We start from the raw sequence: 21,465 nt of genomic DNA, 5'->3' as shown, positions 1-21,465 counted from the left end.
AAAATTCCAGATACAGTTCCATTGAGCTTTAAATATTATGTCGTAGAAAAAGAGAAACTATACAATGGATACGAGTCGAGTTCTTTATTACACATTCGCTCAAATTGCAGCAAATAAAAACCCCGAATAACAAACTTCTGCGAAATTCTATGCTTCTAGCAAACGTCTGTAGCAATTGCACAAACGTGACAGAAAGGTATTAAGACTTGCTCATGTACCGACAAACATTTTGCAGCTGAAACACTAGCTTCACTCATAATATACACATTTATAGTTTTTCGGATGCGTAGCAACTCAAATAATAAATGTCTGTAGTTTATGGGATGTTCATTACTCGTTATTCACTATCTTCTCGAGCCGAGAGGCAGTTAAACACTAGTTGTTTACTTAGGATTCCCGTCAGTTCTCCGTAACTCCACACGATCTACTTTGGAGAATTATCCTGAAATCACGCGTCGTAGAATGTTACATGTTCCAAAGACACCCCTCAATATTTGTCTCATTGCCACTTCTTTCTAAGAACAGCGTCGCACAACATTCGGTATGGTGATGTATTTATATCATGTGTGAAGTAGCTCAAAACTCCTTCCCTCTCTACATTTTTATAATCTTTTGAAAACTGAAATTAATTCTGGAAGACCTTCTGCAAAACACGAACTATTTTTCTTTTCATACGGATACGTGTAGGTTCCAGAACACTTCCGTTTCTTCCATTTTAATAAGCCCTTCTGAACGTTTCTCTATTTTCGTTACTGTTTCCCTGAGAAGCAGATCCTTGGGGTGACTGTTTGTAATCGTCTAATACTCGTGGTATAGAAGCACACTAAATTTTTCTTGCAATTTTCAGCACTTCTGTACTGATGTCTGTTTGCGCAAAGAGGTTTGATACGTGCTAAGTATTCTGCACAAAGAAAAAGTAATGCAAATTTACTAACCTATATACAAAAAAGTAAAATAAAGAAAAATAAAAAAAATATTCTGATGAAGAGTAAATTTGCAAAGGTTTTACACACAAAGAAAAAGTATAAATCAGCTCAACATGGCACACATGCGCTGAAATAACGCTGAATGAGCATCGCGACAAAATATTTCGTGTTTTACAGAAGGTTTGTATTCGAAACCAGAGTTAATATCATACGACAGTTCTTTCATTTTAGTTTCTGGAAACGAGTAGCGCCATCCGCCTTTCCACCGTGTCCCCTTCCCCTTCTCCTCCCTCTCTCCCGAGGTCTCTCTCTCTCTCTCTCTCTCTCTCTCTCTCTCTCTCTCTGTCTCTGAACTTGAATGGGCTTCCTACGACTAATCTGCCGTGGTTTAATGATTAACGTTTTTTCTGCTATTCCAAAATTAAGCGCATTAATTTAGGCCAAGTTTCTGCATCTCATAGTGGTGTAGCCTCACATTAGAGCAGTCTTCATTGATCGGTGAGTGCCCAGCAGACTATCCCTATTTCCTTATGCCGAAGTTTCGTAGCTGAAGCACGTTGTCAGTGTTCGTCCAAGTGAGACGTTACATGTGTATCAACGTACGCTCCGGTACCATACCACATAGGAAGCGCAACACGATTTTCCGCTGTCGTATTTATTGTAGCATAGTAGGGATCGGCCTTCACCAGGCTCTCAGCTGGTGGGCGTCTACTACCGCACAGTAGGGGGCAGCATCCTGGCGGCTGAAGACATCCAGACCTGGGGGCGACGGCGGCGGCGGCTGGTCGAACTGCAGAGCGCCGGGGGTGGAGGCCGTGGGGTAGCCGTGGCACAGGAATGACTCCTCCTCGGCTTTGACGGCGGTGGTGGCAGCCAGAGGCAGGTGGTAGGCTGGCGGGGGCGGTTGCGGGGGTGGCGGGCTGGCGCACGGCTTGCCGTCGCGCACCAACACCGGAACCGCGATGCGCCGCGGTTGCTGCTGCTGCTGCTGATGTTGTTGCTGCTGCTGCTGCTGATGTTGCTGCTGCTGGCACGGTGGTGGATGTTGCCGCGAGGACGGCGTCAGGTTCTATCAAGAGGTAACGTGTACAGCTCAGATAAAGGTCTGGTTAACCAATTGCTATTTCGATCACACTTAATTGCTTATGGATCAAGGAAGCACAAGATAGAAAGCCGGCCGCTGTGGCCGAGCAGTTCTAGACACTTCAGTTCGGAACCGCGCTGCTGCTACGGTCGCAGGTTCGAATCCTGCCTCGGGCATGGATATGTGTGATGTTCTTAGGTTAGTTCTTTTTCAGTAGTTATAAATCTAAGGGACTGATCACCTCATATGTTGAGTCCCATAGTGCTTAGAGCCATTTGAGCCATTTTTTGAGCAAAATAGAAAAAATGGGTTTAACGTCCCATTGATTCCTAGGTCATTAAATACTTATCCAACACGTGCGTATACCAATGGAAGTAGTGGCAAAATTTCAAAACAAACGATCAAAAACTTTCGGAGATTTGCGATTATGAACATTTACATGTTCTATATAAGTACAAACAAGACGTTCGTTTCTTCAAAATATCAAATCTCCGGAAGTTATTATTGGGTTGCTTTGAAACTTAGACACAAAGTGAGTTTGAATACCCAAGCGTTTTTATATACCTACTGTAACGGCTTGTGGTATGTATGTAATAGACATGTGTAACAGAAGGGGAAACATTATAAAAATGTAAATGTTAGTTTGTTCAAAGTCTGTGATCTCCGAAAGTTCTAGAACGATTTCTTAGAGATATTGACACAACTTTGAATCCCAATATGGATGTATTTTTAGTGTATAATTCTTTAATATATGTATATTTTCAATACATACAGCACATATATAATATGTAAAGGAAAAGATTATTTCGAAAAATCTCAAATGTACCTTCTAATTGACTTTGTACAGCAAAACGTTTAGACGCATACAGACTACATACTTTTTAGTATATAAAACATATAAAATATACTATAGTGGAACGTTGTTAGGAAACAGGAGAGGTATAATTATGACATATTGGTTTATGATTAGAACAATAGTACAGAATGTGAATTCCTAATAACACTAAATAACGCTCAGGGACACAGTGAGAGCGGAAGAGGAGATGAACGGAGTGGTGGAAGGAAATTAACACAGAAAACGGCAAGGAGGAGATGGACAGACAGAGGGGGAGAAAGTGGTGGACAGAGAGAGGGGAAGGAGGAGAAGACGGACAAAGAAAAGGGGAGGGGAGATAGAAGTGAAAGGGGAGAAAAGGAGATTAGGACGTATATTTAATTCCCTTACATATTAAAAACCTGTGTATTCCCTTTTCTTCCTTTTCTGTTTAAGCAGATGGAGCCACTGAAAAGCATGGCCGGGTACAGCTAGTGATACGCAAGAATTCTTTCCTATCGAATGATCATCTGGAAAGAACGGGAAGTGAAATCTTAGCCCTAATAACCAAAATTCAGGGTTATTGAGGTAGAAGGAGAGAGCACAGACAACATAACATACGGATACTGTAACAACATATTTGGCCTAAAACGTGAAGGGAATCGAAGATTTGTTGTACTAGGTGTAACGACATTATGTTTGGTGATACGGAGATTTATTTTTGGTGGAATACATAACCTTCCAAAGAACAGAGTATAGAAAATTTTCTCTGGGGGGCAGTTAGGGATTAATTAAGCCACGTAATGTGAATTTTTCCTTCACGGCATCTATTAGTCCAGAACCGCACTTAAGGTACGTACAATAGTCTACGTTTCCATCTATTCACATAATCCTGGAAAACTGGTAAACGAGCTGCCTGAAACATAGATAAAGAAATAAATGCCATTGCTAGGAGACTGGTACAAGAAGCGACAGTAAGTGATTCGTTTCACAGTGAATTGCTATCTCGTGTAATGCGAATAAGCGGATACAATAGTGCACTTACTTTAATAAAATTTTGTTCGTGTTTATTCGGCTTCTGTCGGTGTGTAAGCGATTTCTGATCTGTAACTAGAAAGTTTCTCATCCATGTCGTATTCTCAGCTCTAAGATCGTTTTCGTTTCCGTTGTATTACGCAGACTTATTTAACTATTGTGATGTTAGTAAAAGGGTTGCCCGAAAGTAATGCACTGCATTTTTTTCTTAAACAATTCTTTTTTGAACATAATGAGGATTACGCACACGAAAGAACGGTGTTTTACCTACACACCCTATTTTTTCCACGTAATCTCTACCGAGTTCTATGGTCTTCCTCCAGCGCGAAACAAAATCGTGTATCCACCGTCGGTACCAGTCCTTGTCCTGGTGCCGGAGCATCGTCTTCAAAATGTCTTCCACGAATGGCATCCTTTAATGGTCCAGACAAGTGTAAGTCCGAAAGTCCGAAGGGCTAGGTCAGGGCTGTAGGGGTAACACCGTCCATCCCTGTTCTGCCGATGTGTTGAGCAGTCCTCAGACTTGTATGGGCACGAGTGTTATCGTGTTGCAGCAAAACATCTCGTTGGTTGCTGTGGCGCCGAAGTCGGTTGAAGCGGGTCTTGAGGTTTCTTAATGTGTTGACAGATGCTTCTGAATTAATGGTACCGCCTCTTAGCATCATATCAATGAAAATCACACCATCACAGTCCCAGAATACGGTGATCATGACATTACCGGCGGAAGCAGTTGCTTTGAATTTTTGCTGCTGCGGGGAGTGGGAATGGCGCCATTCCATCAACTGTCGTTTTGTTTCGGGCTCAAAATGATGAACCCAGGCGTCATCACCTGTCACAATCCGGAACAAGAAGGCCTCTCCCTCAGCTTCAAAACATTGCAACAAATCAATACAAATGTTTTTTCTGTATGATTTGTGATCCACCGTTAGACTCCGCGGACCCATCTTGCACAAACTTTTGAATATGCAAGAGTGCAAGAGTGCGGATAATTGCATCCACACTTCCGCTGTTGACTGACAGATGCAGCGCCAACTGACGAGTTTTAATGCGTCTGTCCTGGCGAATGACAATATCAGCTCGCTACAACATGTCAGGTGTGACAGCCGTGGACGGTGTCCCTGACCGCTGCAAATCGTGGAGCTCCGCCGAACCTCCTTCTGATGACCTCAACCTCCGTGCCCAGACACTAACTCTACTTCTGTCGACAGCAGATGCTCCATAGATTTTGCACAAGCGTTTGTGAATATTCCTCACAGTTTGTTTCTCTGCAGTGAGAAGTTCAATGACAGCACATTGCTTGTAACGTTCATCACCTATACACGCCATTTTGAAACTGTCCTGGAGCTATCTGTCGGAAATGACGGAAACTTGGAGCGTTCACCCAGGAGACATACGTAGCGCTTCGCACTCGTAGGATTGTTTTTGGATGAGAAAAATTTGCGGTGCGTTACTTTCTGGGAAATCCTCGTGGTAGTCGAAAAGGATATTTTGTAATGACGTTGACAAAATTGTCATATTACTGCAGAATGAATGGGGACAAATATTCAAATACGGACAACGTTACATACATATTTTTGTATTAATGGAAATATTTTGTGCAGTTGCGATTGTTTGTTATTCATTAGTGTTTGTTATTTGATACTGTCGTCCTGCAGAGCTAGTTGATGTTTCGTTGTTGCGTGTTCTACACTTCTTAATAATATTGTGTTGACTGTCATTTCAGTTTGTGCTACTTTCACATGTGTTACGCGTATATCTCACATATAAACCAACCGCTTTTTTTTTAATTCTTACGTTAGATATGTAAAATAATATTTTACGCATGTTTTACATCAATCGCAAATATGCTTTATCTTGTATGTTATTTTATAATGCGTGTTCCTTGGACTTACAGGAAGAAATTGACTGCTGGTATTTTTGTTTGTAGTTTTTTGCTTCAATCTCATTTGGGCATTCGTTCGTGACTTCTTTTATTAGACCTTCTTCATTATATTATGAAAATTGATTCTCTAAATATATTCTGTATATTATTCAGTTCCTTCTATTTTAAGATAAGCTAAGTCAATGAGTGTTTGAACAATGGCAGATCGTGGGCGAACCGTAAATTGCTGTCTAATGATATTTAACTGTGCACTTCTGGAAAAAAACAGAAAGCTAATATGCTGTAGTTTTCCATCACTGTCACTCGTTTCTCGTGCAATTTGTTGCGTTTATTAGGAACAATTTCCTCTTCCAGGTACTGACACAGTCCTTAAATACAAAAACAACTATCATGTTACACTAACAATCTTTCAACATGCCTTTTGATATATGTGTAAGGCGGCAAAACGTGTGATAGAATTATAAACTAGACATGACTGCTATGGGCAGTTTTTCTGTGATTTTCACAGGATTTTGTGTAAACGTGGTCGATGTTAATATAGTGAACTAGTTAATACTGTATTTCATTCTGCCTAGTTCGGTGTTATTATTTCGAATTACTCCGCCGCGCGGTATAGGCGCCTTGTCGGGGTTCCCCAGCCCCCCTCCCCCCCCCCCCCCACGCCCCTCCCGGCGGAGGTTCGAGTCCTCCCTCGGGCTTGGGTGTGTGTGTTGTCCTTAGCGTAAGTTTGTTTGAGTTAGATTAAGTAGTGTGTAAGCCTAGGGATCGATGACCTCAGCAGTTTGGTCCCAGAGGAACTTACCACAGATCGAATTACTGTCAACTAAGAAAGAAATTACAGCTCTTAATTTATGATTTTACGCTAATTCAGCTGTTCCAGTGGGTTAAAAAAAATTCCCTACGAGGTGCCGGATAGCCGTTCCAGTCGAAATTAAGTCCTGAGAAGGTGGTTGCACGTTATGAGAAGGTTCATAGAAACGTTTCTAACACCAACCAACTAGGTTTACTTTCTTTAATCTTTATTTTTTTTTAGTCATATAATTCTTGAAAACATTGATTAAGATTTAACAGGCAATTTCAGCCCGAGCTTTGGATTGATGGTTCAAATGGCTCTGAGCACTATGGGACTTAACATCTATGGTCACCAGTCCCCTAGAACTTAGAACTGCTTAAACCTAACCAACCTAAGGACATCACACAACACCCAGTCATCACGAGGCAGAGAAAATCCCTGACCCCGCCGGGAATCGAACCCGGGAACCCGGGCGTGGGAAGCGAGAACGCTACCGCACGACCACGAGCTGCGGACCTTGGCTTGAGATATTCCTGGACGGGAGCGCAGTGTTGATGTACTTTTGGGACATCTGAGATTCTAACCCCTCAACTAGAAGTCCAATAATGACGAGACCCAGTTTTTTTACTACATGCTCCAGCGCTTTGCGCAATTCCACCAGCAGACAGGCGGTATACCTTCACTGTGACGGCAGCGGCGGCGGCGGCGGCGGCAGCAGCGGCTGCGGCGGCGGCTGCGGTGGCGCCCTCCAGGAGCCGCTGCCTCTTGTTCTTGTAGCGGCGGTTCTGGAACCAGATCTTCACCTGCGTCGACGTCAGCTTGAGGTGCGACGCCAGGTGCTCGCGCTCCTGGGCTGACAGGTAGCGCTGCTGCTTGAAGCGTCGCTCCAACTCGTGCACCTGCGCCTGTAACGCAACACACACACAAAGTCACGTACTTTCCCTTTGCGATGACTCCGAAACTATGACAGGATTCTCCTACTGAATTCTTAAAGTTAACGCATCCTTGCCCCGTCCGCGTCGCTCCCCAGTAAAATTTGCCCTCACCGACTAGAACACCAGTGCCATATCGCAGTCATGCCATGGGAATCATTTAAGAAAAAAATTTAAAAAAGCCCCTCGAAGAAATTATCCGAATGACACGGAAATCTGTGTAGGTGATGTACATATACAAACAAACAAATAATTATAATTGCAGAAAAATTAGATGACTTGTTCAAGAAAAAGAGCTTCACAGAACTAAGCTGGTCAATATGCGTCGGTCCACCTCTGGCCCTTATGCAAGCAGTTTTTCGGCTTGGCATTGATTGATAGCGTTGTTAGATGTCCTCCTGACGGTTATCGTGCCAAATTCTGTCCAACTGGTGGGTTTGATAGAATCGTGAAATGGTCGGTGGGCCGTGCCCACGATGCTACAAACGTTCTCATTTGCGGAGAGATTAGGCGACCTTGTTCGCCAAGATAGGGTTTCGCAAGGACGAAGACAAGCAATAGAAACTGTTGCCATTTGCGGAATGGCATCATCTTGCTGAAATGTAAACCTGGATGGCTTGCTCTGAAGAAACCTTACGGAGCATAGAATATCGTCTACGTACCAATGTGCTGTAAGGGTGCCGCGGATGAAGGCATGGCTGACCCCGTGGAACTCCTTGTCAAAATCTAGAAATGCCAAATCACTAAGAACAGAATTAACAGCAGCCACTGATATAACGTCACGACATTCAGCTATCGGGGTCAGAATAGTATGACCAAGATTACAGTTTTTATGCTCAGTAGCAATTTTCCGCAGCAACGCAGACAGCTGGTTATTCGCAGCCCTCGCCACAGTCTTATAAATAAAATTGAATAAGGGAATAGGAAGAAAGTTATCAGTTGCTGCCTGACCAGAACTTTTAGGAATCAACAAAGTTTTGTTAACTGGAAACGAGTCGGGCACAAGCCCTTCTCTCAACACTTCATTCAGAAGAATTGCTAAAAACAAACGCCAAAAACGCACATAAAACTCCTTAGGCAGGCCAACCAATCCCGGCCACTTGCTAAAAGGCGATATGACAGTAAGATCATATACATCGTCACATTGGCAAGCTTTAACGCTGAAGACACAAAGAAACTGCTCCACATGCCTAATATCATGTAAGGCCCCACGAGCATGCAGAAGTGCCGCAACACGACGTGGCATGGACTCTACTAATGCCTGACGTAGTGCTAGAGGGAACTGACACCATGAATCCTGCAGGGCTGTCCATAAATCCGTTAGAGTACGAGATGGTGAAGTTCTCTTCCGAACAGCACGTTGCAAGGCATCCCAGATATGCTCAATAATTTTCATGTGTGGGGAGTTTGGTGGCCAGCGGAAGTGTATAAACTCAAAAGAGTGTTCCTGGTGGCACGCTGTAGCAATTTTGAATATGTGGGGTGTCGCATGGTATTGCTGGAATTGCCTACGTCAGTCGGAATGCGCAATGGACACGAATGAATGTAGGTGATCAGTCAGGATGCTTACGTACTTGTTTCCTGTGAGAGTCGTATCTAGCCTCCAACTGCAGACGCCCAACGCCATTGCAGAGCCCCCAACAGCTTGAAAAATCCCGTGCTGACATGCAGGGCCCATAGATTCATGAGGTTCTCTCCTCACCCATACACGTCCATCCGCTACATGCAATTTGAAACGAGACTCGTGCGACCAGGTAACATGTTTCCAGTTATCAACAGTCCAACGTCAGTGTTGACGTAAAGCTTTGTGTCGTGCACTCATCTAGGGTACACGAGTGGGCCTTCGACTCCGAAAGCCCATACCGACGATGTTTAGTTGAATGGTTCGCACGCTGACGCTTGTTGATGGCCCATCATTGAAATCTGCAGCAATTTGCGGAAGGGTTGTATTTCTGCCACACTTTACGATTCTCTTCAGTCGTCGTTGGTCCCGTTCTTGCAGGATCTTTTTCCGGCCGTAGCGATCTCGGAGAATTGATGTTTTACTCGATTCCTTATATTCATGGTACACGCGTGAAATGGTGGTATGGGAAAATCCCCACTTCATCGCTACCTCGGAGATGCTGTGTCCCATAGTTCGTGCCAGAAAGGAAACAATAACATCACGTTCAGACTCACTTAAATCTTGATAACCTACCATTGTTGCAGCAGTAACCGATCTGGCAACTGTGCCAGACACTTGCTGTCTTACATAGGCGTTGCCGACCGCAGTGCCGTATTCTACCTGTTTACATACCTCTGTAGTTGAACACACATGCCTATACCAGTTTATTTTGCGCTTCAGGGTAGATAAACAGACGCAGCAATGCGAGCCGCTGGTCCGATTCTGCCCTGTCAACATTAAAAGGGAGAAACGCATAAGCCAGCAAATCTGAAGAATAAGGAACGATATTCCTTATTCCGACCACCTAAATTAGTTTATCAATCTGTATCTAGATCGATTGCTGAGTGTACTGACGAGTCAGACGGTTGGGGGCTTGCACTCCAGACTCTGGAAACTTGATGTTTCTTCTCTTTACGAGACCTCAGGCGCGCAGGTTTGACGCGTTGTTTACGACTGGAAGGGAATACAGCATTGGCAGTCGGGGACGTAGGCGGTTCTTGAACCGAAGTAGGTTACAAACAAGGTGTCGCAGAGGCCCATTCCGCAGGATGTGGTCCTTGGAATTCAGATCGACGCACAAGAGGGCGGTCAGGATCACAACTTCGGGGTCAACAGGTAGGATTTCCTGGCCACCAATCGCCCCAACTAGCGTCACAGTTTTTAGTTCCGATGTTACCTGGATGGGGGACATCAAGGGAACAGAAAATTTTAGGGGCGCTTCAGTTTGCTGCTGTTGAGTCATTGCAACATCAGAAGGCTCAACGACTTTTCCACCCTAGGATGGTTCCGGAGGAGTTACAGCGACCACGAGAGGAATACTAGGAGAAACGCTAGAGACCACACCATCTGCTTTCGCTCCATGGGCCACATCAGGAATGCAGGACTCAGCACTGCAAGATACATCTGCCAACAAAGTAACCTCTGGCGAGTGTTGGGCGAGGAGCAGACGTGTCCGTCTCTTCACACTCCTGCGTACGATGTCTGTGTTGCATTGAGGACACTGCGAGATTGGGAACAATAATTTCAGGACCGTGCTGCGAGGATAAAGGCAGAAAGTCGGGAACAATAAGCTGCGCATCCCTCTGTTGTTCCATATCACCCAGGGAAGCGTAGCATCGTGAGCAGCAGAATCGATATCAGCTAACGTCAATTTCCGACGCTGTGCAAATGAGGACTTCAACAGAAATATCTGCCTCATGGAATTAGATCTGAGGTTTCCACTTTCATTGGAAAGAAAGCAAGTCTCACTGGCTCACTTTACATTATGTGAACGCTACAGTCACAGACCCGTGGATGGGAAGGAATGTTAACATTTGGTTATCATCTCTACTGAACGGATTCCGCAATAATACTGCCGTCGGTGTTGAGTGGACCAGAGTTCACTTGGTATATCCTTGACATCAACGTAAATTTCCTTAAATGAACAGTCGTCAACTTCCGATGGCAGAATGAACACTCGGGCGTTGAAGCACTCTAGTTCCACGTTAGCAAGAGACACCATACTTATAGAACCTGCACGGTGCTTAGAGGGAACTTGTGAACCATGACGCAAAAGCAGCCTATCCACTTGTAGTGGATCCAAAAACTTAACGAAACAGACGTTGTTATCAGGGTCGAAATAGGCAGTATGAACCTCATCGGATGTTACTTGAACGGTGTCGACGAGCCGGTCATGAATCTCCAAAAACCCGAACTGCACGGGAAGCGTGGATTTCTCGAAACCAAAGGTGACTGTACCTTTTCTTTGAACACACTAGGAACCCGTGGCGGAGATTATGAGGGGACAAGCCGCTTACGACGGACACACACAACTATCGTTACAGACCAAGCGACTACGTAACACACACGTAGACACGAACCAGTCTGAATAAAAGCTGTTCAAGCGAGCGACGCTGCAGTGGGTGATGAACTAACAACCTTTCCGCTCGGCACTACTAGACCGCCACACCAGATGCGAGTTAGTTCTCACTTGCTGAGTTCTCGAAGCACTTCTGCTCTTGCGAGCTATTGCGGCCGTTCGCTGGTTGGCAATGGCATGATATCCACAACTTATCTTTAATTCGTCATAACTTAGGTAATTTGTACGAAAGACATACAGGACAACAATTTCTAAACTATATGGAAAAAACCTAAATTAGTTACTAACTATGTCGTTCACACACTTTATTCAACTGGGAAACGTCACTAAAGGTATTGGAATTTAGGTTATTGCATGATCGATATGCTTGCCACCATTGGAGATCATGTGGCGCAGACGAATAGCAAAATTCTGCATGACCCACTGAAGTTTCGGAACATCGACCCTGTCGATGATCTCCTGAATAGCTCTTTCCAGCTCATAAATGGTTTTGGGGTTATTGCTGTACACCTTGTCTTTAATACAGCACCACAGAAAGCAGTCGCGTGTGCTCAGATTCGGAGAAAATGGGGGCCAATCGAGGCCCATGCCAGTGCCGTCTGCGTACCCCAGAGCTAGAATGCGGTCCCCGAAGTGCTACTCTCGTGCTTCAATGGGGTCGAGCTCCGTCTTGTATGAACCACATCTTGTCGAAATCAGGGTCACTTTGGATAATGCGGATGAAATCACCTCCCGAAACCTTCATGTACCGTTCGGTAGTCACCATACCATCAAGGAATATCGCACCGATTATTCCGCGACTGGTTATTGCACACTACACATCTATTGAGGGTGATGAGACTTCTCGATCTTGAAATGCATATGCTCAGTTCCCCATTTGCGCCAATTTTTCTTATTGACGAACCCATTCAAATGACAACAACAAGGTGCGTACCCATGCGCATACTAATTGCCATCATGCCCTGCAGCCAAGTGTGCAATTTGAACGTCGTAACGCAAACTGTTCAGAAGTTATGACGATTTTATTTCATTTAGTTTAATAATTGTCACCCAGTATTAATTACATACAAAGCATTCGCGTTAGTCAGTGTACCTATTACTTAAAAACGGTTCATAAACCTCACAGCAGCTCCTCAGATTATCTTGCGAGGAAAGGACTTCAATTTACATATAAAGAGATTAGACAACTGTGGGTGTGGCACTGGCAATTATAAACAGTACGGGCACAATGGCAGCCAAGCATTATACTATACAGTTTATTTAAGCCTCTAAAGTCCAAGGACAAGGATGACGACTTGGTGCTTTGAAAGACTGTCAAACTGTATACGTGACGATCCTATAAAGTTGTTTCAAATATATGGCGTACGGAGAAAAGTACCAGTAGAGAGCATACAGTGCTGGAAACGAGTAAAAACTAGATATGTCTGAACGTAGCCTTTGGAAATGATTTAGAAAATCAATAAATGGTATGTTAACCGTGATTTTCTGTGTGTGTTTGCCTCATAGCATGTTACGTGTTTCTATCACACTTGGCGATTCCAGTTTGATCAGAATACGTCGAAGATAGTCGCCTTTTTCTGGTGCTTCCAGCAGCCTCGACCACAGCCAGATTGCGTGTTGCCCTCTTATTTTTAACCGATTTCTGCGCACTGTAAGCCCTTTGAAGCGCATTTACTTTACTACCCCAATGCCTTGTTCCGTATTAAGCGTATCTCCTCGATTCGTACTAGCTCTGAAGATTGAGATAACTGAAAATATCTTAATAGATCTTATCAGAACAGATGAGAAATCAACGATGGGTTCGTCAGACTGAAGTATCCAGTAGACCAGAATATAACAAAATATTATCTAAAGATCGCCTAGAATAAATTGGCAGTACATAGTAATTCGTTTAGGTAATCTTATCATTATACATTATTATACGAACATTTAAAAGGATGCTTGGTTCCCTTTATACATTATACATTATTATACGAGCATTTTCCAATATCTCGTTCTTAAAAATAAATAAGTTGTCGCCATGTACAGCCTGGTACTAAGTCTACACAGAGAGGGGGCTGTGTAATCAAGGATTGTGTCTAAGTATGAATGACCGATAACAGTAAACTCGTTCAAATAAGCTGTATGGTTACAGAGACCTTATAAAGTCTCATATATATATATATATATATATATATATATATATATATATATATATATATATGTGTGTGTGTGTGTGTGTGTGTGTGTGTTCAGATTAAAGAGACGAATGAAAATTTATACAAAGGCTGGGATACAAATCAGGGCTTCCTGCTCACTTGGCAGATGCACTAATCACTACGACACCCTGACACATGGAGGACGAAGCCTGAAACATGCTGCGATAGTCCGTGCAGTTGTGCAAAGCCACTGTACCAGCGTGGCGTAGTGGGTAGTACAACTAGGCCTATCTACTGAATAGAAGAAGACCCGTGTTGGAATCCCGCCTTCGAACACATTTTCATTCTTTGCTTCAGTAAAATTTTTGTTTCACTCCCTATTCACGGTAAAATCTAACCAAAACATTCGCATTATAAGTTGGAGAATCTTAGTAACAAGGAGAGAGCTTTCGCTTTAAGCGAAGCTGGAGACATAGCTAGTCGTCATCTCGTCCGTCAGAGTCGATAAAAAACGAGGAAATCTGCTTTACAGTGAACATCAGTGCGAGTTCTGAGATTAGACGAACACCAATTAGCATAGCAAAACCAGGATCAGAACTCGGTTATAAACAGAAGCTTGACATCAACAATACACTACCGTTTGATTATAAGCCAGAGAGCAAGCACAAATAAAATCAGTGTGCAAAATGAAATCATTAATTTTTTTCAGCCTACCAGGGACTGAGTTTCGCATTCATATGTCAGTCAGAAGACGCTCCTGGCAGAGTATTGTACATCAGCGGCTACTGTCAATTGCTAGCTTAATGTTGGATTATATGGAATCCTTTAGAGTAATAAAACTACGTCTGAGTTATCTGTTGGTTGTAATTAGAAAAACTGTGTTACAGCGGGAAGTAGGAACTGAAATTTAATGATATCAAACTTTCTTATCATAGATTTAATTTATAAAACCATGTTTTTACTGAGAATGATATTGTATATTTGTGCTGGATGTCGTTGTTGTGCATGAATTTGAATGTATTTAGAATAATATGATGTAAGAACCAAGTTAGTTGTAGGTGATAGCTGATTTTCCTTTTTCACTACATTTCTTTTTAGCCGTCAAAATGACATGAATATGAAGGTCATTAATCCGAACTGTCTATTTCACATTTATGCAAGGGTGCTTAATGTCTGGCAGTCTATGGAGGAGAGCCTAACAGCCCAATTAGATCAAGTGAACAATAATAAATATATTAATCGACCTCTAGTTTATGGGCACTGGGTTATGCAAGAAAGTAGCAGCAACTGACAGACGTCAAAATTCAAAATTCATGAGGCATGACAATTCCTCTTGCAACAATTTGTGCAAAACCACTTTTTTCCGATGTGATATTCATGCTCGTTTGATATAAAGTGTAAGTCAAAAGTAAAGGTACATCCTTTAAGCTTTTATAGCATTAGTGATACTGAACAAAAACAGTCATATGGACATATGTCCTGTTCTTAACAGTTTCCGAGGGATCTAGTGGAAACAGGGCGGGGGGGGGGGGGGGTGGGGGGGGGGGGGGTAGCAAACCAAATACAGGTGATAATGAATGTAAACTGCGATCTAATGGTTTCTTTAATTGTGTATATTTCTTCAAAAAATATATACAAAAGTTCTACCGTCCACTGTAATGCATTTTGCAGCTCTTGTAGACAGTTGCTGTGATGCTCATCTGAGCTCATTTTTACTCTTCTTTACGTGAGGACACAAACACTATGTGATCAAAAGTATCCGGACACCCCCAAAAACGTTTTTCATACTAGGTGCATTGTGCTGTCACCTACTGCCAGGTACTCCATATCAACGACCTGAGTGGTCATTATCGTGAGAGAGCAGAATGGGGTGCTCCGCGGAACTCACGGAATTCAAATGCGGTTAAGTGATTGGGTGTCACTTGTGTCATACGTCTGCATGCGAGATTTCCACACTCCTAAACATTCCTAGGTCCTCTGTTTCCAATGTGATTGTGAAGTGGAAACGTGAAGGGACATGTATAGCACAAAATCGTACAGGCCGACCTCGTCTGTTGACTGACAGAGACCGGCGACCGTTGAAGAGGGTACAATGTGTAATAGGCAGACATCTACCCAGACCATCACTCAGGAATTCCAAACTGGATCAGGATCCACTGCAAGTACTATGACGGTTAGGCGGGAGGTGAGAAAACTTGGATTTCATGGTCGAGCGGCTACTCATGAGCCACACATGACGCCGGTAAATGCCTAACGACGCCTCGCTTGGTGTAAGGAGCGTAAACATTTGACGATTGAACAGTGAAAAAACGTTGTGTGGAGTTACGAATCACAGAACACTATGTGGCTATCGGATGGCAGGGTGTGAGTACGGCGAATGCCCGGTGAACGTCATCTGCCAGCGTGTGTAGTGTCAACAGTAAAATTTGGAGTTGGTGGTGTTATAGTGTGGTAGTGTTTTTCCCCTTGTTGTTTTGCGTGGCACTATCACAGCACAGTCCTACATTGATGTTTTAAGCACCTTCTTGCTGAAGAGCAATTCGGAATGGCGATTGTGTCTTTCAACACTGTGGCGGAGTAGTTACACGACAATAACATTCCCGTAATGGACTGACCCGTACAGAGTCATGGCCTGAATCCTATAGAACACCTTTGGGATGTTTTGGAACTCCGACTTCGTGCCAGGCCTCACCGATCGACATCAATACCTCTCCTCAGTGCAGCACTCCGTGAAGAATGGGATGCCATTCCCCTGGAAACCTTCTAGCACCTGATAGAACGAATGTCTGCAAGAGTGGAAGCTGTCATCAAGGCTAAGTGTGGACCTACACTATATTGAATTCCAGCATTACCGATGGAGGGCGCCATGAACTTGTAAGTCATTTTCAGCCAGGAGTTTGGATACTTTTGATCACATAGTGCATGTAAGATATGAGCGAGAAGTTCGTCCTTTGAGTCCTTTCGACGTTTGTGGACTTCGCTCTTAAGCAAACTCCACGAACATTAAAAAAATTTAGTCTGATCGGATAACCTCAGTGGCCAAGAAATGACTCACGACGACTGATCTAACACCCAGGATAGATTTCGGTGAGGTACTGTGTGACTGTCTGTAAGGAATTTGCAAGCGAAGTGCGCATTAGTCCGTAAAGACAACACTACGTATCCCACTATATACGATACTGCAGTGAACTTGTTGTTCAGAAGAAGGATACAATGTTTCTTCGGACATGTACGCATTTCATAAGAAACAGGTACTACTGCTATTACAACCGTTATAAATTCGCAGTAGCGAATATGGAGAACGATCCGTTGTGTAATGGAATGACGATGGTGAAAACTTTTGCCGGTCTGGGACACGAAACCGGATTTTCCGCTTTATGCGAGCGATAGATGAATCTCCTCATCTACAATCCCTGCCCTGATCCACATGAATTTCATTTATTTCTTAAAACATAATATTTATGTGAATTAAAGTTTCCTTATGTATACTATCAATATGACTTACGTATGTGGCTGGTCATCCGTGTATTACGCTCAGGGAGGACAGCAGGTGTTTCTACGATGTACAGCTACGGTAGTAAGCAATGTTCAAAAATAGTATCTTTCGATAGAAATTTAGTAGGAAGTTATAGCGAACTATAGCTCTCCATCAATTATGAACAGAAAAAATACAATCCTTAACCGGATTTGAGACTTGCTACAATATGTATATTTAACAATGTTGTCTACTGCTATTATATTTTGGTCCCCAACTAACAAACATTTTTTCAACCAAGTCTCATGTTTATGATAGAAAATATGTAAATGGTAAGTTCTCAGAGTGTCAACTGTTGAGTAAAATGTAACACATGTGTTAAAAACAGTTCACGTTTACAAACGTATTTTCAAATATTATTGCCTATTCCTGATATCATTGTCACTTATGTCGTTCGATTTTAAACAGTTTTATAAGATAGAAACGGTACAGAAACATGATTTCTGCAATACGTCCAGCCGGTTGCAACAAGAATTTCCTTTTACCTGGTTTCGACACCGACTAAGGGTGTCTTCATCAGGCACTAAGAATAGATGGTTACTATACCGAACAGAATGATGAACGGACTGTGGTCCATGTATTGATTAAAATTCTTCTGGGTATTATGTCGCGACATTGCTAAAGACCAACAACAATAATAAACTTAAACTGACGTTTCGGCCGAATTGCAACGGCCTTCCTCAGGGCACGACTGGTTTTGCATGGGGATAGGTGCTTCTATTTATTACAGACTATCGATGTCTGACGTCACTGTCGTAAAACTTTTAATTGGCCCTCTAAATGTGGTCCATGTAGTTTCATAGGAAATTAAACAACGTAAATGTACAGGCATTTGAAGTGAAATAAAGTTGGCTGTTGTGAGTAAAATTATAGCTACGTTTGCTATACACCGCAAAGGGGTGTAAGAGGAAACAGGCACTGGACGTGGCATGACTAAGAGGCTAACTGGCTGAGGTTGCCATAACGTGGAAGCGAAACATGTCTCACCACCTATTAGCAATCGAAGCTATCAACTGCTTATATTACAAAAATATTTTTAAATATGATAACTGTTCCCATCTTACAAGTTAAAAGCCAGTATTATGCAAACTGAAATATATACAGGCCAAAGCAATAGCAATTGTTCTATAAAATTATGTATGAAAACGATTACAATGTCATAAATAAAAAGGAGCCAGGAAGACGATATCTTAGAGATTTTTTTGAGGAAAAAGATGAGTAAATTTTAGGCATTTCTAAGTAAGGACTTTATATCAACGAAGAAACTTTTATTACGTAAACTGTAACTGTTCACTCTGAATAAAACCGTCATTAAGAGATGGGAGTTTGAAAATTTCTAATTCCTCAAGGATATTAAGTCTGACGCCTTTTTCTCTGCGTGCAGGATACTGATTTCTGTTGAAGACACCCACAGTCGGTGTCGAAACCAGGTTAAAGTAAAATCTTGTTGCAACCGGTTAGGTATATCATCAATGCCCCTGATATCGTTTGTTATTTATGGGATTCATTTTGGCACGGTAAATTTATTCGTTGAAAGAAATTTTAGTACATTCATATGATCTATATTGACTAGGCATTGTCTAAGCAGGAAGTATGATGTTTTTTCATATGACATTTCATAACTGTTGATACACAGGTGCCCGGTTTGCAGGTGAGAAATCTGATACCTAAGCTACGTCTAATTTGTACCATGACTGATGTCGCATGGTTTGTTAAGATTGGGGGAAGGAGAAAGAGGATGTTGTTGGCCCGGATTTGTGAAATACGCCACTCGTGGTCAGTTAGAAGTACATCATAGAAGTACATCATAGTACTCTCAGTAACAGTATCATTTTTAAATTTAAAATTTCCATAGCTCACTTTCTGTTTTCTTCTCCTTCACTTAAACGTTTACTTAATAGACGCTGTCGTTCCACAAAATCCTCTCCATCTTTGCAACATGCAAACGTCTCGTACTCTGTCCGGGGGCGGCTCGGCTGTATCGTTTCGGGAGTAGGCTGTGCTCTTCAGGCTGAAGTAGGCGGCTGTTTGCCTCCTCTCAGGCGTCACGCCTCCACTTGGCGGCGTCTTCCGGTGGACACTTGGGGCGCTGACCCACCACAATGTCCCATCAGAACAGTCGCTTTAAAACCCAATGCAGGCCTCGATGAACTTAAACCTGTGCAAAGGCACCAAAAACAGTTACAGACTGTTTGTAATGTAGTTAACGGTCTCTAATTTATCAATACTTTGGATATAGGGGACCAGTCCTCTATATCACGAAACGGTCAAACGTTATTCTTCTTCAACAACCTTCTGACTTACTTCCTATGTTGTATCAATTCGCTATTTCAGTAGTTTCTTCGTATCTGCAGCAGTATTTCCGTTTAAGTGATGTTTGTTAAATTAATTATTAGGTACTATGAATTAAACTGTCGCTGAGCAGATACAACTGGGTCGGGATACCTGAACCATGATGTTATGTGGACAGAAATAAGCAGATTTTCTGCTGTTCAGTCCATGTGCGTAACTCTGACGCCATTATCTTACAGGCCGTTGCTGGATAAGTCGCGCACTGTCGACAAGAAGCGTTTTGCAAATATATTTAATCCAGACAGCAATCATCCACAAGGAAACAGAATCGGTGAAACATATTGCTTATAACAATGCGCCATGTTTAAAATAAGGTGTGCTGTTGAAATAGATGAGTGCTAGTTATCAATCATTCCGCTACCGGTTGTATAGGATCCATCAGATTGGTCAACAGAAAAGTTACCGACATCTGTTATAAATTAGAGCAACTGTTTACATTAAAAAAAGAAAAAAAAACAGGGGAATGGAGTTATGCGAATCAGTCTCCAAAAGAAATGGTTCAAATGGCTCTGAGCACTATGGGACTTAACTTCTGAGGTCATCGGTCTACTAGAACTTAGAACTACTTAAACCTAACTAACCTAAGGACATCACACACATCCATGCCCGAGGCAGGATTCGAACCTGCGACCGTAGCAGCCGCGCGGTTCCACACTGTAGCGCCTAGAACCGCTCAGCTACTCCGGCCGGCGAATCAGTCTTCGTTGGGCTTTCTAAATCAGAATAAAACACGTATTATTTCTTCTTTATTAAAGTATTCATGTTACTTCATTATACACAATAATGCCTTTGCTTCTATTACAATTTTTTTACGATAGATTTTCGACATCGGCTGGGAACGAGAAGCTAATAAAAGAAATACTGTGAAGGAATTTGAACGGAAGGGAATTTTCCACTACCATCCCAACAACATATCATCACACAAATTCCTTCCGTCGTCCACATTCCTGAATCAGCAATCCCATTTCATTACCACAGAAACAGAACCGAACGGAGGCCCAGCGACTCCTTCCAATCCTTCAAGAAATTCGGGAAGTCAAGCACAGCAACGTCATCTTCATCATTTTCTTCTGTTTTTCAAACCCCAGCTAAACACCATCGGTACCTCACGTGTGAAGAGCGATAACAATTCAGCTTGCCATCTGACTTCATTTGTTCATCTCAGTGTTACAGGACTGAAGAGAAAATTGTATTTTGTAAACATCCGAGGAAGGAAGATCAAGATTTGCAGAAATGCCCTCGGTATCCCATAAAAACTTTCAAATCCAGAAGAGGATCCATCTTCATCACCACCTGAAACTGAGTACAAATAAGAAACTTTACCATATAGTTTCTGCAACACCAGATATTACGCCTCGTATCTGTGAAGAAAGGGGAATGTATCAGGTATGATAAGTGCAAGGTGAGGTTTCAAAAAACGGGTGTGGGGGCTGCTGGTCGTAAATAACTCTTCTGTGGGAAATGCATGTGATTACTACTGAAAAAGTTAAAAAATTTAATCTTCCATATTGTCTGCAGTTGTATGACTGTTTACAATGATCCATGGAGCTACGTTTAAGATTCAAATAGCACAAAAATTTTTAATTTTTCCGTAATTTCAACATTTCAAATTTTGCTAATTACAGAGAGCAAAAATAGATCTTGAAGCAATGTACTTATATCATACAAAATTTATAGCTATGATCAATTGACCATTATAATTTAACATGTTTACTACTCCTTTTGGACCCAAAAATTTGAAATGATTCATTTAGCCCCACCTTACCCTATCCAAAGCACTGGAGTACACAATATATTAATTTTTGTGTTTTCTGTTTCATTATCAGGTACCAAATAAATCACGTGTATTCGAGACTGGACTAACTGATTCAGCCCATTAACATAATGTGGGACCTCATAAAATAGTAGATGCTGTTTGTCTAATGCTAATTTCCTTACTTTATTTAGAATCA

At 42.4% G+C, this 21,465-nt stretch overlaps 1 protein-coding gene across 1 annotated transcript in view; it reads right to left on the bottom strand.

The window, feature by feature from the left end:
* Positions 1 to 1,608: 1,608 nt before the first annotated feature.
* The window catches only part of LOC126474726 (homeobox protein Nkx-2.5-like), a 105,517-nt gene continuing 85,660 nt past the window's right edge, over positions 1,609 to 21,465 (bottom strand). The window contains exons 5-7 of the mRNA XM_050102206.1: positions 7,257 to 7,439; positions 1,848 to 1,914; positions 1,609 to 1,778 (exon numbers count right to left, since the gene is read on the bottom strand). Coding sequence (XP_049958163.1) covers positions 1,609 to 1,778; positions 1,848 to 1,914; positions 7,257 to 7,439 — 420 coding nt within the window. The remainder of the gene's footprint in view (positions 1,779 to 1,847; positions 1,915 to 7,256; positions 7,440 to 21,465) is intronic.

This window comes from Schistocerca serialis, chromosome 4 (assembly GCF_023864345.2).
Source record: "Schistocerca serialis cubense isolate TAMUIC-IGC-003099 chromosome 4, iqSchSeri2.2, whole genome shotgun sequence".
NCBI classification, from domain to species: domain Eukaryota; kingdom Metazoa; phylum Arthropoda; class Insecta; order Orthoptera; family Acrididae; genus Schistocerca; species Schistocerca serialis.
Note: the sequence above shows the minus strand (reverse complement) of the source record. Positions and strands in the feature narration are given on the sequence as shown.